The sequence below is a fragment of the Anneissia japonica genome, unplaced genomic scaffold (assembly GCF_011630105.1).
Source record: "Anneissia japonica isolate Jap-2015-1 unplaced genomic scaffold, ASM1163010v1 scaffold287869_len1821871_cov162, whole genome shotgun sequence".
Taxonomy (NCBI): Eukaryota; Metazoa; Echinodermata; class Crinoidea; order Comatulida; family Comatulidae; genus Anneissia; species Anneissia japonica.
In genome coordinates this window covers 1,144,612-1,171,842 of record NW_022741034.1, presented here as the reverse complement: position 1 = coordinate 1,171,842, position 27,231 = coordinate 1,144,612, and the positions used below count along the sequence as shown (strand labels likewise).

The 27,231-nt window shown below is 34.2% G+C and overlaps 2 protein-coding genes across 3 annotated transcripts; one reads left to right on the top strand and one right to left on the bottom strand.

Annotated features, from left to right (window-relative positions):
* The first annotated feature begins 2,909 nt into the window (after positions 1-2,909).
* Positions 2,910-27,231, top strand: LOC117118494. Its single transcript, XM_033263093.1, has 17 exons — positions 2,910-3,328; positions 8,776-8,965; positions 9,792-9,881; positions 11,429-11,500; positions 19,364-19,422; positions 19,564-19,616; positions 20,861-21,003; positions 21,272-21,358; positions 22,199-22,270; positions 22,594-22,655; positions 22,937-23,057; positions 23,695-23,777; positions 24,289-24,343; positions 24,631-24,853; positions 25,024-25,105; positions 25,650-25,781; positions 26,102-27,231. Exons 1-17 carry the CDS (start codon positions 3,018-3,020, stop codon positions 26,151-26,153), a joined length of 1,887 nt encoding a protein of 628 aa, XP_033118984.1. The 5' UTR covers positions 2,910-3,017; the 3' UTR covers positions 26,154-27,231.
* LOC117118523 (tripartite motif-containing protein 2-like) lies at positions 12,204-19,357 on the bottom strand. 2 transcript variants are annotated; one of them, XM_033263148.1, is made up of 3 exons: positions 18,851-19,357; positions 18,098-18,175; positions 12,204-17,454 (listed from the first exon to the last, which is right to left on the bottom strand). In XM_033263148.1, the coding sequence occupies exon 3, from the start codon at positions 17,452-17,454 to the stop codon at positions 15,205-15,207; it is 2,250 nt and encodes a 749-aa protein (XP_033119039.1). In that variant the 5' UTR covers positions 18,098-18,175; positions 18,851-19,357; the 3' UTR covers positions 12,204-15,204. The 2 variants fall into 2 exon arrangements, with proteins under 2 accessions (XP_033119039.1, XP_033119040.1); XM_033263149.1 differs by having other exon boundaries at positions 18,098-19,357.

Below are 27,231 nucleotides of genomic sequence, written 5' to 3'. Positions count from 1 at the left end.
GAACCAGAGCTTTCGGACAACATTAGTCCTTCCTCAGTGGCGAGTGAGTGAGGGTAGAAAAAGCTAGATAAAGTGAGAATTTCATGCAAGCATGATTGGGCTGGGTGAGATTAGAATAAACAGCCTAAACAAGTAAACAGGAAGGCCAAAACTAAACTTTAGAGGCAAGCCTCAATAAATAAGCCAAATGATTTATCCAGAATAAATAGAAATGCCATTGGTTTAATTTAGTGTACTGGGAGAACGTTCCTAATATTGAGTCCAAATGGTGTTATTGTTTTTTAAGTAAAAGTTCCCAGTGATTCTCTTTATCTTTGCGATTTTTGTCGCTCCAATTGGCATTATGGTCAATTGCAATCACTCTGAAATTTGAAATTGAATGACCAGCTAAATTGAAATGTTCGGCTACTGGTTGATCAAGCTTAGATTTTCTGATAGCTGATCTATGTTGTGTCATTCTCATACGGAGAGTGTTTTTTGTTTATCACAAATATTGTTTATCAAAAATATTACAATATATGAGATAAATGACATTTTTGGTGAGGCAATTAATTGATTGCCTTATCCGAAATATGTGGTTTGTTTGGTTGCTCTTGAATGATTGTGTAGAATCAAGCAAGGAGCATGCTTTGCATGATGAACCACAAAGATGACTACCCAAATTATGGCTGTCGCAAGAGTTAATTTGCCTCTTGAATTTAGATCGTACTAATATATCACGAAGGTTAGGTGGTCTGCGATAGGCTATGAACGGTGTATCCGGAAAAACAGACCTAAGACGTTCTGTGAACCCACTCTGGTTCAGGGCCGGCGGAACGTTTTTCAAAGTGTGGGGGGGGGGACCACTTATAAGATGAATGGGAATATGAATCATGCAGATCTGGAATCAAATTTAGGGGGTTTGGGGTCCTCCCCCGGAAAAATTTTGATTCTTAATTGGCGGGAAATGAGCTTTTCCGACTTCTGAGGTGTCTTAATTACTTTTAAGTTCTTTAAAATTCAAGGTTTCCCCTTTTGAAAACAGCCAGGTAATTTTTTCCCATTGCTTTTACAGTAAATAGGCCTTATGTGTGTATACATACCGGTACATTAAAAAAAAAAAAAAAAAAAATAGTTGCATACGTAGTTGCATACGATTTTTTCCCATGAATCGATAAATCCCATAAAGAAAGGGGGGTCTGGTGGTTCTCCCCCGGGAAAATGTTGATTCCTAGAAGACGGAAATTAGTTTTCCCGACTTTTGAGGTGTCTTTTAATTACTTTTAAGTTCTTCAAAATTCAAGGTTTTCCCCTCTTGAAAATTATTATAATGAATCAATGAACCCAAAGAGAAAAGAGAGGTTCAGGTCCTCCCCGGGAAATTGTTGATTTTTAAATGGTGGGAAATAAGCTTTCACGAATTCTGAAGTATCTTTTAGCGACTTCAATTTAAGTTCTTCAAAATTCAAGGTTTTCCCCTCTTGAAAACGGTCAGGTAAATTTTTCCGATTGTTATTACAGTAGATAGGCCTTAGGCCTATGTGTGTATACATACATAACAAGAATTGGGTAGTTGCATACGAATTTTTTTTCCATGAGTCGATAAATCTAATAAAAAAAAAAAAAAAAAAAGGGGGGGGGGGTCCGGGGGTTCTCCCCCGTGAAAATTTTGATTCCTAGAAGGTTGGAAATGAGCTTCCCGACTTCTAAGTTGTCTTTTAATTACTTTTAAGTTCTTCAAAATACAAGGTTTTCCCCTCTAGAAAACGGTCAGGTAATTTTTTCCTATTGTTTTTACAATAAATATGCCTTATGTGTGTGTACATACATAAAAAAAAATTTAAAAAAATATGAGTAGTTGCATACGAATTTTTTCCATGAATCGATAAATCTCAACAAGAAAGTGGGTCCGGGAAAATTTTCGATTCCTAGAGAAGGCGAAAAAATTAGTTTTCCCGACTTTTGAGGTGTCTTTTAATTATTTTTAAGTTCTTCAAAATTCAAGGTTTTCCCCCTCTTGAAAATGATTCAATGAATCAATGCACACCAAAGAAAAAGGGGTCCGGGTTCCCCCGGAAAATTTCGATTTCTAGATGGCGGGAAATGAGCTTTCCTGACTTCTGAAATGTCATTTATAAATGACTTTTTAATTTCTTCAAAATTCAAGGTTTTCCCCTCTTGAAAACGGTCAGGTAGATTTTTCTCATTTTTTATTTTGTGTGTGTATACACATAAACAAATGAGTATTCGCATGCGTATTCTTTCTTCCATGAATCGATAAATCCCAACAAGAGTGGGGGGGGGGGTTCTCCCCCTGGAAAATTGTGATTTCTAGATGGCGGGAAATGAGCTTTTTCGACATTTGAATTGTGTTTTAATGACTTTTATGTTCTATAAAATTCTAATTTTCTTAAGTGTAAAAAAAAAAAAAAAAAATCAGCTCACGGGTAAATTCTTTTCTTTTTCCCATTTTTTTGTTGCCCAAGGGAGGGGTCGGGACCCATGACCCCCTCCCCCAGATCAGCCAATGTGAATTGCGAGAAAATGTAACTCGGTCGGGGACTGGATAAACATTCTCTTTCCCATCCTTCTCCTCCTTCTTCCCTCTTTCTTTTCTTGCATTTATTTCCGATCATACAAAAATCTCCAGACATTATATTTTTGCCAAAAGGTGGCCCCCCGGCCCCCGGTTCCGCCGGCCATGTGGTTTACGTTAATTTTCGTTGTCAACGAAGTCTATTTATAACGAACCAGTCGAATGAAAATATTATACTCAACGAAATGAATGGGCTTATTCGACTGGTTCATTTCGTTGAGTATGAATTATTTTCATGGTTTAAGGTTTAACGAAGAACGACCAGTCAAATAAGCCCAATGAGAGTCGAATAAGCCCAATGAGTATAGTTACTGCGCATGCGGAGTTCGCTAAAATAATAATGGCTGGTTGTTTACGTTCGGGCTGAGCTGTAACAGTAGTAGTAGTAGTACTGTACTGTGTTTATCCTTATTATTTGCTCTGAAGAAAGAGTTTATTGAAAATGTTGCAACCAAGTAGTTCCTTAGTCTATAATGAACGTCCGACAAAATATCTAAATGGAGTTAGAAAAAAAGATCATCATCTGAAACCAATTGTACCGGTGGTTGCTAGTGACGCGGTTTCAAGCGAGAGGCCAAGGCGGCCGAAAGCCTCGAAACCTTATTGCAGTGCATCATCGACAAAAGTATCCTATCGCGTTGGAGCTAGGAAAACCAGGAGTGCTGGTCCTGATCAAAGAAGAAGCGATTTGAAAAGTGAGAAAAGAGCTCTGTCTGGTAGTAGCAACTCGACAAGGAATCGCAGTACTCAAAGGTAATAGAGATAGGATAGCCTATCCGATAGGCCTACCTAGGCCTAAAATATTTAAAAATGTATGATATATGAATGATGAATCTGAATGCCTGACCTAGGGCCTAGGCCCTAGCCTAGTTAGTAGGTAGTAGGCTAGGCCTAGTCTATTGATTGGGGCCCTAGGCTACATATAACCCTAGCATAGCCTAGGCCTAGTAGTAGTAGAATTGAATGTTGTTACCATCTGAAATCTATTTCATAATTTAGTTAAAACAATAATCATTACAGTATTTAGTTATTTTTCTTGCAGCTTCTAAAATTTGGATAAAACATACCGTACCAAACACAATTAAATAAATAAACGAATAATACACACATTATCATTCTTCACTTGAAATCTTTAATTTTCTTTAATGCCCCTGCGCAGTTCATAAATATGAATATATATATATTTATATATGATTTTATATAAGCATATAGGAACTATATATATATATAGGCCTATATACACATACATATATATTTATACATATATAATATATATAATTTATACATATTTATTTACATTATTTTTATAAATAATATAAAAAAACAATACTGTACTAAGAGAAATACCAAATTGTTAGTACTGTATTTATTTTATTTGCGAAAATAAAAACCATCCGATAAAAGAGTAAATGGTACTAGGAATGCAGCAAACTAGAAAATGACCTATAAATACCATAATATTAATTGAAATTTAGTTTAGTAATAATAGTATTCATTTTATTTGCTTTTAAGTAGCCTATGTTGTTGAAAGACAACAAAACATAAATAAAAAAAATGTAGGATAAACCGATTGACGAACTTACAATGATAATTAGGCCTAGTTATATTAAATTTGGCATTTTTGCAACTCCATATATTTGTTGAAAACAAACCGCGACCGAAATGAAGCATGACCGAAGTGAGGCGCGACCGAAACTAAGCACGACCGAAATGGTCTGTGTTCGTTAGTACTCATAAAAATTGCCTCCTCTCAAGTTTTGAATGTGGCAGTCATCGTTTGCTTTGAATTGATTTAATGAGATACTACTGACAACATGCTTGGAAAAATTTGGTACGCGTTGGCCTGGCCACTTCATTTGTAAACTTGTCTGCTGTTCGTAAGGTAGGATTGGAGTGAAGGAAAGTAATTTATGCTTCTCCCACACTTGCAAAGTCTTTTGCAGTGACAGAATGATTCGTTAAGCTTTTGAGGAAGTGTTTTATCTAACCCACCAGACAATTATGCATTTCCTAGGCCGCGATACATACGGTGTGCATCATTTTCGGCGGCCGTGATTAGGCCTACATTTTTTTTTTTTTTTAAAGTGATGAGGACGGGGAGTTTTATGTTTGTTTTTTTTAATCGGAACAATAGAATATTGCTTTTTTTTTTATTGATGAGGAAAGGACAAGTTTTAATTTGGAAAGAATATTGTATAAAAACTAGTTTAATTTATATTAAGGAAATGTATATCTATTCACAAAATTGCATTTTTTTATGCTGTTGATATAAATAAATTTGTTTTTTGTTCACGCATAGATATTTCCCAAATGTTTCACGCGGGCGGGAGTGTAATTTAACAAGTTTTATGTACCCTTAATATTGATTGATTGTGGTGACAACAAAAGGAATGCTTAATAATACCAGGAACTGAATCTAGATTATTCCTAGGATATCTCTTAAATTTTGTTTAATAAAAAAAAAAAAAACCGTATGCACTTGTCAATTGCAGTCCCGGCCTCCTGGACCCGGGCTTACAGGGCCTTAGCCAGGGATGTAATTTCCAAAATGGTTACATGCATGAGAAAGTCCCAGCAATGTGTGGCATCCTTTGAACGTACATCACCAGCTAAGTCCCGCCTCCTACTGCCGGGAAAAATTTTGTAGTCCCGGTAAAATGCCCCGCTAATAAATGATTGGATGATAATGCCTACTTAAAGGTCTAGCCTATGTCTAAATCGGAGGAGCATGTGAGTTGCTAGGCCAAGGAGATGAGCTTGCTTGATGGAAGTACTATGCATGCGTAACACTAGGCAGATTCCCATGGAAGTTTGGAAAAGTGCAAAAAAAAAAAAAAGGAGTGTATTGATTTATCATAGAAAAAGAAAAATTGATTGAACATTTTAACTGACTAATAGAATTGATTCAGTATAAAAACAGAAATTAAATAAGAAAATGAATGCGTGTAGTTATTGAAGCATACTAGGCTACTGTAGGTCAAATACACGGTTCACAAATTTTCACGCAACACACTCATGCCACTTCAGTCCTCGTCGTTGTGAAGTTGGAGGTGCGAATTTTATGTAATTTACACTGTGATGTAAAAAATGAAACCATGATGGTAGGCCTAGAGTACCACTAGGCGATTTTTTAATTACAAAACACACAGCAATTGCTGAATGCTTAGCCCTAGTGTAGGCTAGGTAGGACCAGACCCGGTTTGACAACACTACACCAAAAACTCTGAATAGTCTAATGTGTAAAATTCCCGGTTACATCTACAGGTGAATTTGAGGTACGTCCCAGCTCTACAGGGACAAAACTGTGTGTACATTCCCGGCTCAGTCCTGGCTGGTGCCCCGCCATGGCCCGAGTCCAGGGGGTGGGGAGGGTGGTGGGATTAATTGACAAGTGCATTAAGAACAACCTGTTAATTCTGTGGTAGAAAAGGCCAAATAAAAAATATACTTGTTAAGCATCACCTCTCAAAAAATAAAGGGAGGGGAAGGCTTTTTTTTTTAACTTTATGATTTATATCTCTGCACGCACAATCATCGACTTTAGTTTACGTCACCATTTTAGCTTGTACATAAAAGAAGTCTACAAATGAGTCGGTACATCGTTTTTAAACATTGAGAAACACATTTAGGAACATTTATGTACGCAGCATGAATTTTGCTTCGGCAACTGCCGACTTTATTGCCGCGGGAGAATTGCCAAAGCAGAGAATGGCAATTTTGCCTAGTATTACTTTGCTTCAAAAACTGTATGGGTGCAAGCCAAAACTATGACTGAAACCGGCCTTAACAGAAACTAAATTTTACGTATGTCATCAAACAAAGGTTCGTAAAACAGATATGTTTGTACAATATTTATTTTAAGCAAAGCCTAGTCTACGTGCGATTGTGCGTGAATCGTCTTGACTTTCTCGCCTATGTTCATTGGCGGATCTGAGGGGTTCAGGGGGTCCTGACCCCCCTCCCCTTCGGAAAAAAAGAAATTTGTAAAAAAAGAAAAATTAAAAAAATTCTGGACCTACCTTTTCAGGACTTGTGAGCTGAAATTTTTTTTTCCCAAAAGGAGAAACCCTTGAAATTTAAAATTCATTAATCATTAATCTTTAGTCATTAATCTGTAAAACTCATTTCTTGCCATCAAGGAATCAAAATTTTCCTGGGGGAGGACTTAGGCTGCCTAGATCTTAACACAAACCTTATTTGTCTTTATTTAGAGTATTATAATTTATTTTCCGTTCGCACGACTTAACGTGCGCATACGCGTGCGTCAATAATTATGTATACTTAAAATTATGCCTACTTTTAATTAGTTATAGCTCCTTAGGATGAAAGGTAACCCCTAATTTTTATTACATATTCTGAAAGCACATGAATTGTAGATATGATTTTATAGATCATTATTGCTGATCGGACATTGTGACGTCATCGTATTTCAAAAAAACTGAAATTTTATTTATGACGTCATTATTTTTCAACTTATTTGAATGTATCTTGCTTATTCTTGATCGATTGTCTTCCACCTGTGAGTATGTTATAGCTGAGACAATTCTCTTTCAGAAGTGTCCCTTTATTTTTCATTTTGATGACGTCATCATGGTAAAAAAGAATGCTTTTTTGGAGCCTTCTCATCTTTTTTTCTTAAAAGATGTAAACAATTTTAAAATAGAGGGCGGCAGACTATTTCGACGCTATCAGACCGATATATAGTTCGTATACTGTAAAGGGAACATTCGTGTTTCATTACCAACCAACAGGGGGTTTTAAATTAAACTTGACAAGGTTTAAATTCATATGCCATTACCGTCCTTGGGCACGTCGTATAAGGTATTCGTACTTGTGCGTTAACATTTTAAAATTGGTAATATCACTTTTCAGATAATTTAAAGCATGTTTCAGGTCATTTTCAGTATTCCAAAACGTTCCATAATTCACGCGCCATACGCTCATTTTCACGCCCAGAGCACGACTGAAGCTGGAGATTACGTTTCGGTTACATGTTTTGGGTTTGTGACACTGTATTAATATCATTACCGTGCGCATGGACGTTAAGACGTATGTGTACACATTCGTAAGTCATTAAAATGCTCAATATTACTCATTTTAAAAACTAAATAGAGCATGTTTTAGCATATAATACTTTTCAATCAGCACTGCGCGTGCTTCGTGAGGGTCGAAGTACGGCGGATCACCAAACTCGTCCTCAGTGACGAGTTCAAATCTAGTATTTATTTTGTATTCAATTTTCATCTTAATTTCTGTTGGCAGTATCAACATTTTATAACTCTTTTAAATCAAACTAATAACACTGTGACTACTGTATGTTAGGAGGACTAACATAGGAACTGTAGGGCACCCCACCCCCATTAATTAGTTTTCCAAGGAGTGGGTTACAATAATAGAAATTATTTATTTATTTATATTTACACTCAATAATTTGCATAAATGCACTTGTCATATGCGAGTACTAAATTTCCAATTTTGGAGCAATAAAGTTTATCTTATCTTACCCTATAGTACTGGTACTGGCACTTGTAGCCGTCTGATTTCAGACATTCGGCAGCCATTGACATTATGTAGGCGTTGAAAGACTGCATAATTGTGATGCGGGACCTTTGTACAGACAATTACCAAACACAAAAAAATATGGAAAACTGAATGCAATTTACAAAATATTCTATTTAATGCTTATGGGTGAAACTTTCTTTGATAAATTGGCTTCTATTCAGTTGATTTGCATCTATGACGCATTGAATAGATTTAAGTTTCTTTCCTCTTGTTCTGCTGGTCATATAGTGAAATGTGAGAATTTTACATGGATCATCATTTGGTCTTAACTTATAACATGACTGATCCATTTTGATTGTTGGTCTTTATAGAAATCTATGGTATTATTATTGTATGTGTTGTAATGAATATCACATCTGTTAAGTTACAGTGTATAAATAATAACTGTACAATATAATACTTCACAAAAATGTACCATTAAGTCTATTTATGATATCCTGAAAATATATGACCATTACTTTTACAGTCATCATTTTATGGTGGGTGTGTTTAAGCAAAGACCTTATAGTAAGTTCTCAGAATTTTTTAAAATGTACAGTAGGACTCATCATTGGAAGGCAAGCACCTTGACCGCCAAGAAATTCAACTCCACAATTTATCTGTAGGTACTTAATACTACTGTTCTCTTTTTGATGTAGGTCTATACCAAAAGATGTCAGTCTCAAAAATGGCAATGGGGACACCAGCTTTATCTCAGTTGATGACGATGATAATTATAGCAGTGAGGAAGAGACCTCTGCTGATGTATTGCTGATAGATACTCAGTCTGCTACCAATCTAAGCCACCCAGGTTCAGCCATGCATGGCAAGATATCCCCAAGAGAACTGGTAAGGCAATACAAATTGACAGGCGCAAAGTGGGGGTACCTGGTTGCTTTTGTACCAAAACCAACTCGTACCACACAGGCCCGTAACTAGGTCACTTATAAGTGTTTCTTTAATAAACAATGTTTATGATAAAATACTATACACAGTAGTAAACTGGTCAAAAAGGAGGTTTAGCCAAATCCCCAAACACACACCCTGCTGGTTATGGGCCTGCCCCAAACCAACTTGACTAATTATTTTGTACCAAGTTTAAAAAAAAGCTCAAACCATTTATTTAGGTGAGACATTCATTATTAATACTCACTTTCATGAACCTACCACCAGCTAATGATGTTGTTTTCAAAAAATATTACATTTTTGCAGATCATTAAATAATGAAAAAAAAGACACTGATAGAGGCTTTGATGTGTTGATGGTGTGTGGTCTGAAGTAGTTCCATTTATTGCTTATATTCATTTTATTATATTATTTGTCCTGTAATGTAATATGTTGTCAAATATTTAATTTTTAGCTCAATACACATGGCATATCTTTAAATTTTAATTTAGAAATTATACTTGGACAGTTTTTGTTTTTATGCCATTCAGTGGAATGCATTCTAAACCCAACTCAGACTCAAACATAAAGGTATGGTTAAAAAAATATAAGCACAGTACAAACAATGAAAAAGAAAAGAGAGAAAGAGAAAACAATGAAGAGAATTACACACAGTTCACTCGGTTGCTACTGTACGAAATGAATGGAATTAAGGAATAACAGTGTTTGTGTTCTCTTTTAATATTGTCATAATAATTTATCGTTTGACTTTCTTTTTTTTTGCGCGTAGCTTGTGCAATGCCAGGAAAGCAACTATGAACAAGTGTATGACATCAATCTACATGCCTCCTCCATCAAGAAAATACACAATCTGGAAAAGGTATGATTATAATAAATACAGTTAAGCTCAGTAATTACAAATTATTCATTTGACCTTGTTACTGTCACACAAATTTCTAAATAACAAATAAAAATAATACAAGGCGAAACAAGTTACTGTATTGAACACCAGTGTGAAAAGAAATGTTTGTGCCTCGATCCATGAAAGTTGTCTAGATGAAATGCCTCTAGCACCAAGTGTTATATGCTGTAGCCCTTAGCCCAGAAGTTTTGTTTTTTTCAAATATTTTTTCCAAAATGCCTCTGGGACATTCATGTTGCCTCAGACCGCCGGTCATGTGGTCATGTACTTTTTCCAGCCCTGTTAAACACAGAGAATTCAAAATGATTTTCTTTCTAATCTGTCCAAACTGTATTCATCAGTAATTTTTTTTTGTCTTTGTACAACCTGTCAGTTACTCCCATACGCTGGCAAATTAACATCTACAATTGGGCTGTCTGTCGACACCTTTTGATTGATGATATTTACTCTAACTTTAAGTTTAATTATTTTTTTAAGGAAAATCAAAGGGTTGGGGGTGGGAAGAGGGTGTCACAGGGAGGGTGTCAAATTTCTGGCTGATTTGAGCCAGAATGACCCTATAATAATTTTCTAATAGGATTTCATGGTCAACTGGGTCAAACGCTTTTTTTAGGTCTAACATTACAACATACTTTCCCTAGTCGATTGCATCTATCCAGTCTTCAGTAATGATTATTGATTGTGTTTGGTACATACATTGTGTGTTTACGTTGTATATTTTCTTCAGGGTTACAAATGTAAATGCATAATTATGCATGTTTGTGTGACCTTTTCTTTAATCAGGGACATTCCTTCGATAGTAAACAGCATCATTATGACTTGATAAATGCATAAATTAAATTAAATTGAATGCAAAAGTGGTTAAAAAATAAGGACTAAAACCTGATTGATTTTCAATTTCATAAATTAACTTTTCTAAATCTAAATATCTATACTGTAATTGATCGAGCGGTTAAGGCAGGAATGCCGAAACCTACTATACAGCCATAATACTGGCGCTGGTTCAAACAGCATGCTCGCCTATGGTTCTGCAGGTGGAACAAGTCTTTTTGGATATGGAATATAAACCATAGGCCCAGTGTACACAATTTGCTTATGTGCACCCAGTACATCTTTCGAGATGAGTAGTAAGGGGTTAGCCCCAGTCTACTGGTCCATACAGCCCCTGTTGTGATGGGATTACCACTTTGCAAAATGATTAGCTTCAATGTTTGGCATCCTTGGCCAAGTGGCTAATGCTGAATAAATAAATAAATAAATAAAATAAAACACTTTCTATTAATTTAGATATCACAGGGAAAAAATTTATACAAGTCTATAATTACTGGATGAGTCTGATCCTCACCTTTTATACACCGGGGGCATATTTTTGCAATCTATCATTTTTCAGGATAGGTTCCCTGTAGAAAGAGATATGTTTATTACCTATGCTTCTTTTGTATAGCAGTCAAAGTTTGTAGGTAAACCTGTATTCTATTTATATATTTTCTATTTCTTTGTTGCAGTTTAGAAAATTGAAGATATTAGACCTGTCATGTAATGCAATAGAATGTATTGAGAATCTGTCATGTAACACTGTAAGTATTATTATCATCACCATCACCCGGATAAGTATCATCATTTATATCACTAACAATACAATCAATATCATTTGTCAGATAATTCTGTAGATTCAATGTCAGTGGGAGATCCAGAAAATCGAAGTAGAGGGATCCCAGATATAGACAATCTAGATGGCTAATTTGTGGGGTGGGGGGCCCCTGGTTGGCTTCACCCACCCACTTGAATCTACCACTGGATATGAACAGATACGGTTTGGAGTGCAAATATTTTTTAGTGTTTTTATTTTCCAATATCATGTATTCTGTCAAAACCTTTGATAGACCTAAGGATGAATTTGGCAATGAAATGTGCAGTATGTATGGAAACTGAATGTAGAATATTAAATCAATCTAAAAAAGGTGTAAAAATATCATCTACTAATTACAGTAATTAAATTTATTCTTATTAATTACTGTTAGTTTAACTATGGATTAACAGTAATTTATAAGAATTATAAATGTAACTATTCGTAGATAAAATCAAGGTCTAGTAAAATAAATCTCATATTAATTGATGTATTTAATTAGATTAATTATATTGTAATTTTTTCTGAAAATGGAACTATTAAGCCATGTATTTTGATTTAATTTAATAATTATAAATTTTAACATTGGTCTGTGGTTTTGTTTGTTTTTTTATTTATTAGGTTTTCCCACACACAAAATAATAATATAAACAATTTATAAGTAATATAAAACGGATTAAAAAAGGGAGAAAATAAGTAAATAAGATTGTGTGGATGGGGATCACATAAGTTTGAGAACAAAATTTACGTCCCTGTCACCGGCTAAAAATCAGAGTTATGTTTGTATGTGGTTTGCTACTGCTAACTCTTCTTGGTCTATTGCATGAAAACACCAATTTTATCAAATAATTGTAGCTGATGATTACTTGATACTATAATATTTTCATCCATAATCAATTATTAAACTCTGATGACCCAAAACATTACCATCTTATGCTATATGTATGTATGTGATGTATAAAATAGGCATGTGTACACACTGCCTATGTATGTATGTGGGTACGATTCAGTATGTAATGTATTTACACCTCCATGATATAAGCAGTCTTCAGGTGCTTCATAATGTATTTTTCTAATTAAGTTGTTAGTTTTCATATCAGTTATTTGTCAAGATTGACACCATCTCTAGAGTGTCACTGATGTACAGTAATTGGTGTCTGTGTAGAGTCAATAAATGTGGCAAAACGAAGCCAAACCAGTCACTTGTCTCAAATCCTGTTTTGGAGAATGGCCAAAACTTGCTGGAATGTCAAAATTTTGGAAATCTTTTTTAGTGCACTAAAACCTTTAACCTGTAACCTTTATGTATCTACATCATGCTATGCTGTTATTTTCCTCATTTTCAATGTTAGAACCAAAATTTGGTGATGGTTTATACCTAAGAAATGCCTGAAATCGTAAACTTTGAAGGCTGATTTCTCAAGTATTGTTGTTTAAACAGCTGTATGTTTAAACTCTTGTAACTTTATTACGAAACATTGAAATGATTTAAATTATTCTTTTACCATTTTATTGCTCTTATTTTTCTGTTTAACCTTGTGTTAATAGGTACAATAAAATGCACACTGTTATGGGACTGATAGTGAACAAAAGTTGATAATCACTTACTATGAAACAAAGCTGTCATCATCATCATCATCATCATCATCATTTTTTTGCAAATCTTATGACCATCATCATCATTATCATCATCATTTTTAACAATTCTCATGACCATCATCAATATTATCATCACCATCATTTTAAGTCACAGGGAGCCAAAAATAATTAAATACCAAAAACTATCCCAATCCAAATTTATTGTCAACTTCCAATAATGAACCACAATATAAGCCACTTAATAAAAGAATCTTAGCACAACCAGCGTGTTATTGTTTATCAGTCTAGTATCGCAACATTTCTCTGATGATAAGTTTCTATACAACTCTTTGAAGCAGTGAGTCCCAATCCAAGTATCTTAGTAGATCATAATTATGTGCAAGGCAAGCCCTTTTCAACGCAGGAATTCTGCACGTCAACATGTATAGGCTTAATGAGACGTGTATCTACAATACTGTATGTTGGTATTTGAATCACATTAGTTTTAATAATCATGTTACTTTAACCATTTTGATGTTATAATTATATTCTTTAAATAAATCAGTGTACACAATATTGTCAGGTCAGATAAGAAAAAAAAAAACATGACATGTTTAAGTTTGTCGCAAATAATAGGAATAATACATAGGCCTATAGGTAATATCAGGGAGTTAGTATTGACATTTAATTTTAATTTCAATTTTAAAGAACTCAAGCTTCAGTTTTGCTCCCTAATTTACATACTATATTATATTACTGTATGAGACTATCTTCTGACATCATAAAAACGCCTTTTGTTGGTTAGACGACTCGTCGAACAACGTAAACGTTTAATATGTCTCATTTCCGTCCTTCTGCCCGACTCTGCCTTAACATTCCATTACTTCGAATATTTAACTTTTTTTTACTTTTCTTATTGGATATCATCAACATCATAATCAATATCTCCATAGGTTAGATTAATACCAGGGCGGGAAAAGTGTGCGACCGGCCGTCGGGAGCATTAACCACAAATCCAGAGGCATTTTAGGGAAAAAAGAGAATATTGTTTTTGTTTTGTTTTTGTTTTTGTTTTTTTAATGCATACAGGTAAATAAATTTGGTATGCTTGCTCAAACCACTAAATGTACTACTGTTTTAAAGCTATAATAGTCTAAAGATAACATTTGGTGCTGGAGGTGTTTAATCAAGATAATATTCATGGTTGGAGACACAAAAATATTTTTTCCAGGCCTGATGAATGCATTCGATCTAACATAAATTCAAGTAGTGTATGACATGCAACTATTAAATTGCTTTATTATTTTCTAAGCACAGCAATTATATTTTAATACATTTAATTTCATTCTGGTTTTAAAAAATTCTGACTTTGCAGTAAAAACTGATTTACAGTACTTCAAAATTTTATCTACATGATTTTGTGCAGATTATCATTTTGTTATGGTCAAGTGATTGACAAATCTGTTTGTACTAGATGCAGAGTCATTAATCATTATCTGGAAGATAGTTGGATGGATTTATTTGCTTAAACACCCAGGATAACCCACTGAAAAGACTTACTTTCTGTGGGGTTCTTCCGGTGTTGAGAACACCACAACTAAAAGCGGGCGCTTATTCGCGCGAGTACGGTAATTCTGTACAATTTATTGGAGAGGAAGCCATGGTATTATCTCCCTTGGAACACTAACTTCTATACTTTTTTTAGAGCGTTAGTGTGGTAGGTTAAATTGAAAGCAAACTATAATCGGATACAAACAATTCTAGCTTTCTTTCTTGGTTGATCCACGTTAAACTGTAATTAGTGAACAAGAGTGGGTAGTCTAAATTTTTTTCTTATTCCCAAAAATTATTGTTTTAATATTGACCACGATTATCCAAAGTCTATGAGTTAACAAAATGCTCTAAAAAACGGGTGTATAGGGAAATTGGTCTGAGCTTGTCCAGTGTAAGAGCAGTATTTGCTTTTAGGTGATGGTAATATTGTTGCTTGTTTCCACTTTTTAGGAACACATAACAAACTAAACTAAGGAACTATTAAAAATATGGGTTAAAGTTGAGCTTTCTTGTGCTACAATTTTAGTAGTTGAATATTTTAATGTTGTTTGCTTCATGGTTTGCTACTGCTACTCTTCTTGGTCTATTTGAGATTACAGTGATTCCACATGGGATATCTAATCCATCATCTTCATGATCTATTCTTTTTATGAAGACTCCATTTTTATCAAATAATTGTAATTTATGGTTACTTGATATTATTATATTTTCGTCCATATCAATGGTTACCCCACAAGGACCCCAAACTTTGCCATCTTTCTTACCACAACCTATAAGGATTTCTTTGAACTTCTCTTTTTCATTAAACATTTGTATTCTGTTATTATCACAGTCAGCAACAATCACATAACCTTCCTTAGTTAAAGTGACATCACTTGGATCATTCATTTGACCAAATTTACTACCTTCTGAACCAAACTTACCCAGCAGTCTACCATCATCAACATTAAATTTAAACACACAGTGTGCTCCGCGATCAACTACATACAAGATGCTAGTTTCCCTGTTTACTGTTAAGCCATTTGGACATTCCAATATTCCTTTACCAAATGAGCGGATTTCTTGAAATTTATCATCACACATTACAACACAATGTCCTAAGTCATCACTGTACACCATGTGCCCGTCACCAATTTGATGCATTTCATTTACATGCACATTCTGTCGCACTTGTCTCTTAGCAACATATACACCAGATTGGTTGAACTTTAATATGTCTTTACTGTAGCTTGATACTAATATGCATCCATCTGTATCTAGTATTACACCTGACACTTTAGCTTTCTTGCTATGTTCTTTATATTTTGGTATGTTACCAATGGTATGAACAAGTCCCAGCGATTCTACCTTGATATTCACTGGAGATCCATTGATCTGTGTAACTCCAAAAGTAATTTTCATTTGCCAGTCACCTTCTACATTGCATCTACCTGTTATTTTGTACTCTCCATTTCCTTGATATTTTATCTCAGTGGCTAATTCTTCACCTGATGCTTTCCTTAGAGTGGCACCTAATCGACTTGTATCACTCACTGCTTTACTTGTTACTTTCACTACAAATGGTTGTCCTTTAGTCACAGTAATAACTTGATCATCTTTAGCTACCTTGTATGTGCTACCTACAGTAATATTACTGATGCCCGCTTCATCATCATTATCAACTTTGTATGCGTTATCAGCAGTAATGATTTTACCGATTCCCTCTGTATTTATGAGCTCATCCAAGCGTGTAGATGGAATGAATCTTGGTGTAATACGCTTTTTTTTACTCTTTTGAACTGGTCGATAAAAATCAGTTCTATGGACCGTGTCTCTGACAGCCTTGAGATTTTTTTGTTGGGATTCAAGAACTTCTTTTTCTTCTGGTTTGTTCATAATTGTATTTATTGAGGCCAACAGATTATTGACTTGAGTCATCTTTGAATCAATATCTTGAAGTATACTATCGATGTCTTCTTTTTCTTCTTTGTATATCTCTTCTACATCTGACATTAATTCTTTGCTTTTTTCGGCAACTTTTTCCATAAGCTTCTGTTCCTGGATTCCAATGGCTGTTCTGCATAAGTTTATTTGTGAATCAATTTCTGATTTGTTCCTTGTAATAAATTCTAGTTTTTTTGTTAATTTATTTTTAATTTCATGTGCTACCTTGACAACTTCATTGGCATCACTATTAAACTCAATGACAGCAGTTGACATTGGAATCATTTTATGTTGTTTTTTATGACAGTAAAGGATGTGTTCACATTGCTTACATGCTGATTTGTTGCAAGTAGAGCAGTAAAATTCGAGAGAGTTTTTGCAATGAACTTTGCATTTGTTTTGTTCATCAGAACTTCCCTCTTGTTCCTTCTTGTCTAGTGTGTAAAGTGGATGATCCTTAGTGGAAGGTACTCTCTTGTGTTGTTTGATACATGGAGCTCCACATAGATACAGTTGACATGTCTGGCAGTGGTATTCTGGTTGATTAATGTCGCAGCAAGTACATTTACTTGGTTTTTGATCCTCAGTTTTTCTGACATACTCTAGTAGTTGAATTATCATTGTATTTGAAGTAAGCTCTTTTAAATCATACCTTGTCAGGTTATGTTCTTGTCCACATGTTGGGCATTTCATCTTTCCATGAGTTTCCACCCATTTCTGGATACATTGTAGGCAATAGGTGTGCATGCATTTCAGTGTCTTTGGTTGGTGAAACCGACTGAGACAGATGGAACATTCAAGATCTTTTTTATCCATAAACTGCAAAGCTTTGGATACAGCCTGTGACATCTGTAAAGACACATAGATAGTTAATATTACTTTCCTTTTATAAAATATAAGTATAAATATTTATAGTTAGTATTACTTTCCTTTTTACGATTGTGAATATTCATATCAGATTTGTTTTTACTGCTAATTATAAATCACTTGCAGTAATTTTCCCTTATGATTTAAATGTTAACATATTATATTTTCTCTAATGGTTAAAATGTTAATATGTTGTCAGGTGTATTTATTAATTTTTTTTTTGTTATTAGAATTACTGTATTTTGATACTGTGGTAAATTGAATACAATATTAGGTATATACTGTAGCAACATTACAGAAAAATACAAAAACAAACATGACAGCCTTCTTAGTTACTTAAAATCATTTGCAATAACTGACAAAAGAAAAGCGAGGGTAATGCTGTTTATAATATATACAAAGATAACCTGTTTATATACAAAGATTGCCCATAAATGTCAATAAAGAACCACGTATTCCCAATGGGGTCATACAGATATAAAGTGTGTTGAAAATCCTTTGAGAAGGAACACCAATGTCAATGGTGATAAATTATTATATAACCTGATAAAATTTCAGTTAAAACTAAAAAAAAATAATTTACATTTAACATTTCCTATTATCAGGTGTACTATTATGTTCTTACCTTGATTCAATTTCAAACAGTTCAGAGTAATGAATATCTGTTGATACTGCAGTGTGATCAGTTGAATGTGGGAGTTTTCTGAAATGAAATTTTGAGTGAATTGTGTCAAGGTACAAAGGTCAAAGTAAAGAGACCTAGAATATATTAATTTTTGTATCTTATCGCTGATACCAACTCTAGCTACTACCAACACTAAGGATGATGTATATGATATGAACTTTAAAGTAAACAAGTGAAAGGTTATTGAAATTACTATAATGCAACATATGTTTGATAGAATTTTTCTTCCCATAATACTTTGCTTGCCATTTGCATTTTTATAGTTCTTGCCCAGTTGACAAAGCATACATTTGCAAATTCACTATAATGTGATTTGTAATGAATTGGTGGTATAATAAAACAGAGTGATCTTGAAAACAATAATTTGGGAAGTTGTATTTAATGACAAATATATTTTATACCCTAGAAACCATACAATAGTCCATGGAAATTTTCCATTTACTGTTGAAATTTTGAGACATGGTAAAATAGATTTGAGAACTCTGTTTACAATCTAACAATACCTTGTGAACAATAGGCCTAGACAATAGACACAGTGTAGGCTAGTTTTACGGTAGACCCTTTGGGCCTGGTGTATATTTAGATAGTAGACCAATGAACAGAATCATCATCATAGAAGCTTTCGAGACTTTCCTTCACTCTCACATATATCATCTACCAAGTCATCAATCAAGTAACTCAATAAAAACAAACCTGCAATAACTAGAAAGCTAAATTCAATTTACAGCAGTAGGTAAATGACATCCATAAACTGCATACACTGTACATTCAAGAAAAATTCCCATATGCCTCATAGTGCTCACGACAATGTTCTAAATAAACATGGCTGTCAAACACATTAACCTAAAGACAAGGCTACTGGCCAGGCTACATATATTACTTCAAGTATTTACAGTAACTCTGATTTTGAGATGTAAATATTTAAAGTAATATTATTTAACCATGCATCAGTTAGAGATTTTGAACAATTACACTCTCCATTTTCAAGGTTAAATAATTGCTTTGTCTTTAATATCGTTGTTTGTTATAGGCGACAAGCATAACTCTTCCATTTACTCATTCATTATATTTAATCATTTGGAAAATTATGACTTTACTTGTGTTTTTAGTAATAATTACTATATTTTGATAGATACATATTAAGCGTAATTATCTGTTTCATAGTTGATTTGGGGCATAATTTATGATTTTTATCTTGTTTTTCAGAATCTTAAGGAGTTAAAGCTGTATGGAAACCAAATAACTGAAATAAAAAATCTTGAAAAGTCAGTTTTGTATTTCTTAATATTGCTTCATTAATAAACAAATTAAATCCCCTATCTTATTCATCCTTAAGCTTACAGTCAACATAACCACCAAGCTAATTTTAATCCCAATTTATTAAACTTTTATCATTTTCCTTCCAGATTAACAGAATTGTGTAGTCTGCAACTGCAGTTTAATAGATTAAAAAGTATAGGTAAGAAACATTCAAATATGTCACTTTAAACAAGTCCTTCACATTATTTGTTATACAAATATTTATGTTGCATACAGTATATACTCAGCTACAAACACGTTATATTTTCATTGCGGATTTTTTGGGCTCAGTACGGACTCCAAAAGTATGCATTTTCTTTTAGTTTTATAGCGTATGCGGATTTTATAAGTCCGCAATGACGATATAACGTGTTTACACCTGTAGAGTACTGCATCAAGTGGCATCCAAACCTACCAATACCTTAGGTCTTACTCTACGGCATCATTCATTTTTTCCCGTTCATTTTTTACGAGAGTACAAAATATATACGAGAGAGAGAGTGTCAACACTGTGTGTATACTATTTTATGAAAGCGAAAAAGCTATGTTCTTAAAATAACAATCATCACTTTACTATGTACGCTATTTGAGGAAAGGAAGTCGTTACAGAAAAAACGTGTTTTGTACTGTTTTGAAAATGATGAAAAATAGATGATTCCATGTGGATAGGATAGGAGTATTTCGGTGTGATTCACACCAAGGATAGCCCACAGTCTGAAGACTTGTTTCCAGTGGGGTCCTTCTGGTGATGAATTGGGCACTACACCAGGAGACAATCCCCTACTCTTTTCCGAAGAATGTACTGCGTTTTTCAACGTGCACATGGGCCATAATGCACACAGGACCAACGGCTTAAACGTGTCATCCGAAAGACAGCGCACTGTCGTAACTTACATTTAAGCCCTCCACCTGAAACACCGGGGACCTAGAAATCTCCAAGGTTCAACGCATACACTGTGGCTACCACCAGTTTAGCCGACTCTCTTCAGTGTGAAATTACTATTGAGAGGGGTCATGGTAGGAGTATCTTCGTCACAGCCCTTAGACCAGAGTGGGTTTTTTTTTTTTTTTTGGGCCTGCCCTTGCAATCACATCTGTTTCTGTGGACGATGATAAGAAGAAGATGATAAGAAGAAGAATACCTATTGAGTGATGGATTAATTATAATTTTTAAACGAAAGTTTAACCACCAGCTGAGTGCTTGGACAAAACAGGGTGGTTCATGTTTACAAAAATAGGGTTAAGAGTGGGCAGGTTGATTCTCCATGCCACTAGGAGGACCCCACTGAAATTAAGTTTTGGGTTATATTTGCTGTGATTCATACCAAAGGTATTCCTACCTACCCCCTCCACCTATCTTTATCTACCACTGATAATAGTTTATATACCTGTCTGTTCTTTCAGAAAAAGGTTTATTGTTTGCCAAGAAACTTAAGTGTCTTCGTATTGACAACAATCAACTAACTAAACTTGACGCAAGGGAAATCGCACCTTGCTCTCAACTTACCAACCTAGACGTAAGCTGTAACAAATTGGACAATTTATCAGTGAGTTTAATTAGCTTGATTATGCTATTACTATAATAATGGTGATATGAGCAACAACAAATATTATTGGTCATATCACTATTATTACTAATAATAATAGTGATATGACCAATAATATTTGTTTTTACATCAATCAGTCCTAATTTTTTCTCTACAGCTTACTTGCCTGTTGATTGTATCAATATGTATTCTAAATTCAGAAATAGATTTTAATGGTAAAATCGCCATTCATATATGTAACCCACAGATTTGTTCTTTCTATTCACAGTTTTTAAACTGTTTGAATTCACTGGAGGAACTATTTGGATCACATAATAGATTAAGAACTGTTACAGATTTAAGTCGGTGCAGAAAGGTGAGCAAATTTGTAATACCATCTTTCCAAGCCCTGCCCCGCCCCTTGAACAATATTATTGTTTTAAAGGTCCTACAAAACAATGGTGTAAATGTATGTCAAACACTTGCATTTGTGGGGCAACACATGTGTTTGTTGGATACGTGCGTATTTATTGCACTATTTCTGATTGGTCAGTTGGTTGATTGACACTCTAAAAATGTCCATTACAGGTAGCCAGGAGTTTTGATTTAAATAAATACAACACCTTTTCAGGTCTAAATTCAGGAGTGCATCAGTGAGCAGTGGCATAACGCAGGGGCCTTTTAGGGCCACAGATACTGGGGGACAGGGCAGCGAAGGGCCCTGGCATTTTTAGCGTTTTATGACATATTTTGATGCCTTTTTTCAAATTCTAATTTTATGTATATGAAGTTTAACTAATAAGATATCACTAATAAACATATTACAATGAATACCACAGACTTTGCTTGGGAAAGGGTCTTGGTTATTCATTTGTTAAAAAAACAAATATTTGAATTTGCTGGGGCCTCTTGAGACCCTAGCACCCCTTACTTTAGCCTGTGAGAGCTCGTAGCCTTTATGCCTGCCAGTGAGTTGATCTGGCCCAGCCGACAGGGAGTCGCGGTAAAATCGGCCGGGGAAAATGAAACATGGTGGGGTTGAGGAGAGTTTAGAATCTGACCCATGGGAATGAAGGACCACCTGTGGGGAAAAAGCTGGGGCCACCCCTGTGTAAATTCCAAGGTTCCTAGCAGAAGGGCTATTAGAGGCTGTCCTAGTTGTCACTGGCCACTCACTAGCTAAGCCCCTAATACTCATTCTTTTTTATATTTGCAGCTTCAGGAAGTGAACCTTTCATCAAATAATTTGACCGACATTTCAGGACTGAAAGGGCTCCCTCTTTTGAAGGTATAATGCTTTTAGATTTTTTAGTATATTGTACATTGTATATTGTAGCATTGTTATGCAGGTCCCAGTTTTTGGAAGACTTACCCTCTATTAAGTGTTCACATAATTTAATGTATGTGTACAAGTTGTTGGATATATATTTGTTTTTAATGCATGACAAAATTGTCAATTATTCGTATGACATCAACTTTCATCCTAAAGTATCAAAATCATGGAGACTTATAACTGTTTTATTTTTGTGTTATGTTTTATTTTATTGTATTGGTGTTTGTATTGTATTCTTAATTTATTGAGCAGAATTCAAAATATTAATGTATTCACAGACTTTACATCTTTCTCGAAACCTATTGACGTCTGAAGCAATGCAGGCTCTTGGTAAACTAAGGTATATATTGAGATCACTTATTTCGTTATTGTCTTTTTCTTTTCTCAAATGAAAATAATAATAATAGAAATAGTAAAAAGTTCCACTCACTTAACTTATACACTCGTTATTTTTTTTTTACTTGTCCATACAATTTTAATTTTCTCCTAAGGATTCATTTGGCGGAATCAGTTTTCTTAAAAAATTACCACAGAACCAAGTGGCGAAGATAAATTCATAAAAATAACCTTTGCACAGGTTCAATTTCGCATTTTTAAAAATTGTGTCATCCTTTCCGCCAGGTCTTTACAAGAGCTTGATCTATCGCACAACAGAATCACTAAGTTAGCCTCATTTCCCAGCCAATTTCCAGCAATAGAAATATTAAGTTTGACAAGGAATTCCATAGAGTGGCTGGAATTGGTAAGTCAAAATTATCAAAGATTTGGAGTGGTAGAGGGAGGGGTTGTTGGGGTTGTTGAACAGTACCGCATCTATGTTCTGGAGTTGTTAGTAAAAAATGTCAATTTTTTCAGTGTTTTGTTGCTATTTTGTTTTAAACATAAAAGAAATATCTGGCAGTCAGTGTGTTAACCAATTTCTATTACTGTAGTTGCATGGATATAAGTCTTCCCTAGGTGTAACTCGACCCCCTGACTTTTGAGTAACGTAATGAAAAATACTCTATGAGGATATAATTCTACCCACTAGTTTAACATTTATACACCCAAAAATGAAAGTGGTGATCTTATATACTAAAGCTCTGTCCAAATTTTCTTTGCCAAAAAAACAGTTGTATGCCCCTATATAATCATGATGTGTCTATATATGGTCATGATGTGTCTATATATGGTCATAATGTGATGTCATCATGACCATATAAGCATGTCACATGTTTTTGTCAAATAAAGTGTGATAGCCTGGGCACGTCTTAAGAACTATGGTATGTTTTTTTGTATTAAATATGTTGTCCCTGTAGCATAAAGTTGCTTACCATACATTTGCAGTGAATGTCTATTAAAAATAGTTCATTCCTCTCTATTCTTTCTCTCTATGTTAGATTCATCTTGCCAGTTGTGAACTGCTAGTTGAGTTATTTGTAGCAGAAAATCCGTTCATACAAACCATTGAATCCAAGCAAAGGTAAAGTACATACTATCACAAATATAAAATATATCTTGGTCTCTTTTTTAAACATCAAAAAGAACTGTCATTGCAGTAATAAGAAAAATAAAATTAATGTAACTGAATTGGGACATAATTTTACAAACATGATAATTTAATTACAAATTACTTAAAAATCAACTACCATGACAATATAATATAAAAAATAAATTAAAATGTATTACAAAATATAAATATTAAAATTGTTACTATAAAATATTTTATTAATTAAAGGCCTATATACAAATATTTCACAAATTTTCATGAACTGAATTAATGATACAGTTTTTGATAAGAACATGTCACTTGAATTCAATGTAGCAGTTGTTTAGCCTGCAAGGATACAGGCAGTTTTTATATTCAGCCTAAAAGGGGACAGGCAGTTTTAATATATCTATTTAGCCTGCAAGGAGGAAGGTAGTTTCTTTAATGTTTATTGAGGTAGTGTAGGCTGCAAAGGGCAAGTTTATTGCAAGTTTATCTACTGTAGCTTGCATGAATGCAGGGAGATATTTAGCCCTCAAGGAGTCATGAGGCAGTTTGTAGTACTTTTGTAGTACTTTATAGTCTGCATTAAAGCTGTGAAAGTTACCTGAAATAAAGCAAACGCGAAGCAAATCGTTGTACTCTATACTTGGTTGTTTGAACGCCAAGAGATGCTCTTAATGTATATTCATTTTAGACATCAAATAATTAAGGCAGTAGTTTGGCCTTTTGTTTCTGACCAGATTAATATTACATGGACAATTTAAGCATAAAAGTGTACATAAAAATATAGGTATAGGTAAAAATATTAACAATATTGATTTCTCCTACAAAATTGGTCAAAAAGAAGTGTTTATGTTATGTAAAGGTAAGATATAAAACAGCTATAACTACTGTATACTACTATAAACATTTAAAAAAAACCCAATTTATTTCTTGTTTTTTTATACTCAGTTATCATCATGAGGTACATGCATCGATACCTAGTCTTGAAATGGTGGATGGTGTAACCGTGAAACACACAAGACATAATGTGGTACCATTCATGAGGCCAATGTCAGCAGCATCAGGTATTATACTGTTATACTCTTTGCCACATGCATTCACATAGACTTCGGTGTAATTGCATTTCTTTTGCTATGGCTATACAGGCTTCCTTTTGGGCTACAACTTTGTTGCTACAATCATTTTATTAGTGGAAACAAAGAACTTATATTTTCCACTTCTCAATTTCTATTAGGTTTGAGTGCAAAACAAGTGCAAAGTCAGCTACAGACAGTTGAAGCAGATCTTAATATATTTGGTCAAAATTTAAGAGAAAGGTAAACGACACATGACTTGCTCTTTCAAATATGGTCGTACAAACCATATCACAGGGTTAGTGGCCATGGTTTTATAACAGTGTGTGGGGCATAGTATACAAATATTGACTGCTCATTAGGGGAATGGTGAAATCTATTGCCCCAAAGTGATGTGGAAAAAATGAACTATCATTCAAACTGTGTCATAGGAGTGATGGTTGAATTTGTTGCCCATTTCTTAACCAATCAGATGCCTAGAATCTATGTATGCGGTATATAGTTTATATAACCGGTATTACCGTAGTTAGTAATATACGCTGGGTTTATGCGCTACACACTGTAATATAATTAGTATGAGTGTGACTGGTTAGCACAGTGGTTGTATTTTGGACTCTCAAGAGGCTCAGTTAACAGCCTAATTGAGGTGGTGGTTGAGTGGCTCAACACTTGGGTCTGACAATTTCTAGTGGGGTGCAATGAGGGGGTCTAGTAGGGAAACAAGGGGCTAGAGGATAAATTCATTCAGATCATATTAGTAAGAGCTTGCCTACATTTTCATTTATAGATTCGAGAATTTGCGTACCACAATGGACACCTTACCATCAGAGCGCCCTCGTTCATCGTCAGTTGCCAGTGATTTAACCATCAGAAGTGTTTCCTCATTCACAGACTCAAGACCAAGCAGTAGATGCAACAGGTAAGAATTTGCATTCCATATATTAAAAATAATAAAAGTTAAAAAGACCAACAATCTTGCTAATATTAGTATAGTTAAGACAGTATAATACATAATCCAAGTATCGAGATACACACCTACGTGTTGAACCCTAACATGATGGCGAGCATTTCTATACTTGGAGTATGTATTATACTATCTTATCTGAGAATAATTTGTTGAAAAGATCATTTTATATATATATATTATCATTTTTAGTATTATTATTATTTATTATAAAGTTGTACTTTACATTGTCTACTTTATAAACTACAGTAATATTGCATATTTTTTCTTTGCAGTCGAAGTCGTATTAAGGATGCTAAAGCCTATGCAACAACACATTTTAAGTGAAACCTGCCAAGGAGCAATATAGTATAATACAGTACTGTACTGACTGTAGGATTACCTTCTAGGAGTCCATACCAAGGAGTCAGTCTGGGAGTCCACATCAAGGATTAGGAATTTGTCTGCTGTCAGTTATTATTAATGAGCTCCACAACTATTCTAGACCAGTGCAATTTTATTATCTTTCTGATACTTCTTATTCTAATATTTTAATAAACCTGTTTCTTTAGAAATAATGAAGTAATAAGAACAGATTCTTAGTCATAACCAGAGTTAAAAGAATACATAAATTATAAAAAAGCCAACTAAGCAAGATTTCAAGGACACGACTTAACATCCAACCCAAAGGTGTTTTGCCCAAGGATGCAAGTACTGTTTAAAGTCCAATCTCCTGCACCTGAGTTGCTCAGGTGCAGGAGATTGGACTTTAAACAGAGATTTATCTCTGAATGGGGTTTTAGACATCGTCAGTGTATCAAACCTGTTCTCAAATTATCGTACACTGGTGAACTTTTCCAGGAATCAAAATGAATCAGTTTTCGTTAAAGCTAGGCACACATTTCGCCGGCCAGACAATTCTATAGATGTAGAAAGCGGTCCAGGTTACTATATCATTATCGACGAAGATTCACTCAAGCCACTGATAATCACTAGTATGCGGCATCGCACACAGCCGAGATTGATTCGTTCATCAGACTAAACAGGGAATGACTGGCTTAATAGATGAAATATTACAAGCCAGATAGTATTACAGTCATGTTTGATTTTTTTCCTTGCAGTTTGCTTAGTATTCTTTTATTGATTAAATATATCTTCCCATACAAGAAGTTGCAAACCAATATTCATCTCCTTCTCTTTTTGTTGCTATTATTTAAATTACATTGAGACTCTAGTAACTATGATGCAAAACACTATAATTATATTTATCATTGCTTCTTAATATTATTAGTATTATTTACTAATAAAATTATTATATTATTAATAGTACTGTATTAGTAAAACAATTATTATTATGTTATGTTATGTAGAAGAATTTGAGTATATGAACAAATACAGGAATGATGTCAATAATTTCTTTGTTGTG

Coding starts and splice junctions, on each gene's coding strand:
- LOC117118523 (XM_033263149.1), bottom strand. CDS start 17,454: ATGTCACAGGCTGTATCCAAAGCTTTGCAGTTTATGGATAAAAAAGAT.
- LOC117118494 (XM_033263093.1), top strand. CDS start 3,018: ATGTTGCAACCAAGTAGTTCCTTAGTCTATAATGAACGTCCGACAAAA. Junction 19,617..20,860: donor TAATAGATTAAAAAGTATAG/GTAAGAAACATT, acceptor CTGTTCTTTCAG/AAAAAGGTTTATTGTTTGCC. Junction 24,344..24,630: donor GAGTCATGAGGCAGTTTGTA/GTACTTTTGTAG, acceptor TTGGTCAAAAAG/AAGTGTTTATGTTATGTAAA.